The following is a 931-nucleotide window of genomic DNA, read 5'->3' as shown; positions in this document are numbered from 1 at the left end:
AAAAAAAAAAAAAAAAAAAAAAAAAAAAAAAAAAAAAAAAAAAATTGAAATTGTCGATTTCGTTGATCATAAGATAATCGCTGTCGAGTAATAATAATACTACTTTCTTTCATCCGACGATCTTAGTAGAGATTAATTCATTTGAGAATTCTACAGCGGAAAGCTAATTGTTAATTCTAGATAAGAGATATCGAAATTGATTATTAGATTACTATCGTTATTATAATGAAATAATGAAAGTGTAGATTAAAAAAATCGAAATACATTCTCGTGTTATGCCAATAAAAACAAAAATTCTAATGTCTACGTCATTTAAGAATTAATACCGCACGAGCGTGAGAACTGGCGGTATATATAAGAATATACGGGATCCAACAGAACGCCCGTCACGAGGCGCGCCCGCGCGACGAAAAAACGAAGAGACAGAAACGGAAACGGAACCGAAACGCAGGAGAAAACACTGGCGAAGAGGAAACGGAAGAAAACCAAAAAAAAAGGAAAAGAGTTAAGAGATATCATACACTGTATCACAAATACATCGTGGTACCAAAAAAAAAAAAAGGAACAAAAAGAAGTGGAAGAGAGAAAAAAAACTCAGAAGGGAGAAAACTCTCGTTGGGTTACTCTTGGCACGCACGAAAAAGAAGAAAAAAACTCTTGGCTCTTCAAGTAAGTCGTCGGCTCTCACGGGGACTTACCATTCTTTTTTTGGACAACGACTTTGGCGGCGACTTTACGGGGGTTGCGGTATGCCGAACGATCGGAGTTTTGAGTGGTAGTAGTAGAAGTAGTAGTAGAAGTAGTAGAGGTAGTAGTAGCATAGTGTCGTGCCGAGATAGGAGGAGTCCAAGGCCAGTGTGATTGATACAAATATAATAGAGAAGGAGTACGATATAAAAGACAGTCAGTGCAACTTCGGGGGCGGGGGGGT

The 931-nt window shown here is 37.7% G+C and overlaps 1 protein-coding gene across 5 annotated transcripts in view; it reads right to left on the bottom strand.

Annotated features, from left to right (window-relative positions):
- The window catches only part of LOC108756760 (serine/threonine-protein phosphatase 2B catalytic subunit 2-like), a 165,382-nt gene that overhangs the window by 18,560 nt on the left and 145,891 nt on the right, over nt 1–931 (bottom strand). The window contains exon 10 of one of the 5 annotated variants that reach the window (XM_018500788.1): nt 699–731. The exons of the other annotated variants lie outside the window; for them this stretch is intronic. Coding sequence (XP_018356290.1) covers nt 699–731 — 33 coding nt within the window. The remainder of the gene's footprint in view (nt 1–698; nt 732–931) is intronic. 5 annotated transcript variants of the gene reach the window in all.

Source organism: Trachymyrmex septentrionalis, unplaced genomic scaffold (assembly GCF_001594115.1).
Source record: "Trachymyrmex septentrionalis isolate Tsep2-gDNA-1 unplaced genomic scaffold, Tsep1.0 scaffold13, whole genome shotgun sequence".
NCBI lineage: Eukaryota > Metazoa > Arthropoda > Insecta > Hymenoptera > Formicidae > Trachymyrmex > Trachymyrmex septentrionalis.
The sequence above is the reverse complement of the archived record's forward strand: the minus strand, read 5'-3'. Positions and strand labels throughout refer to the sequence as shown.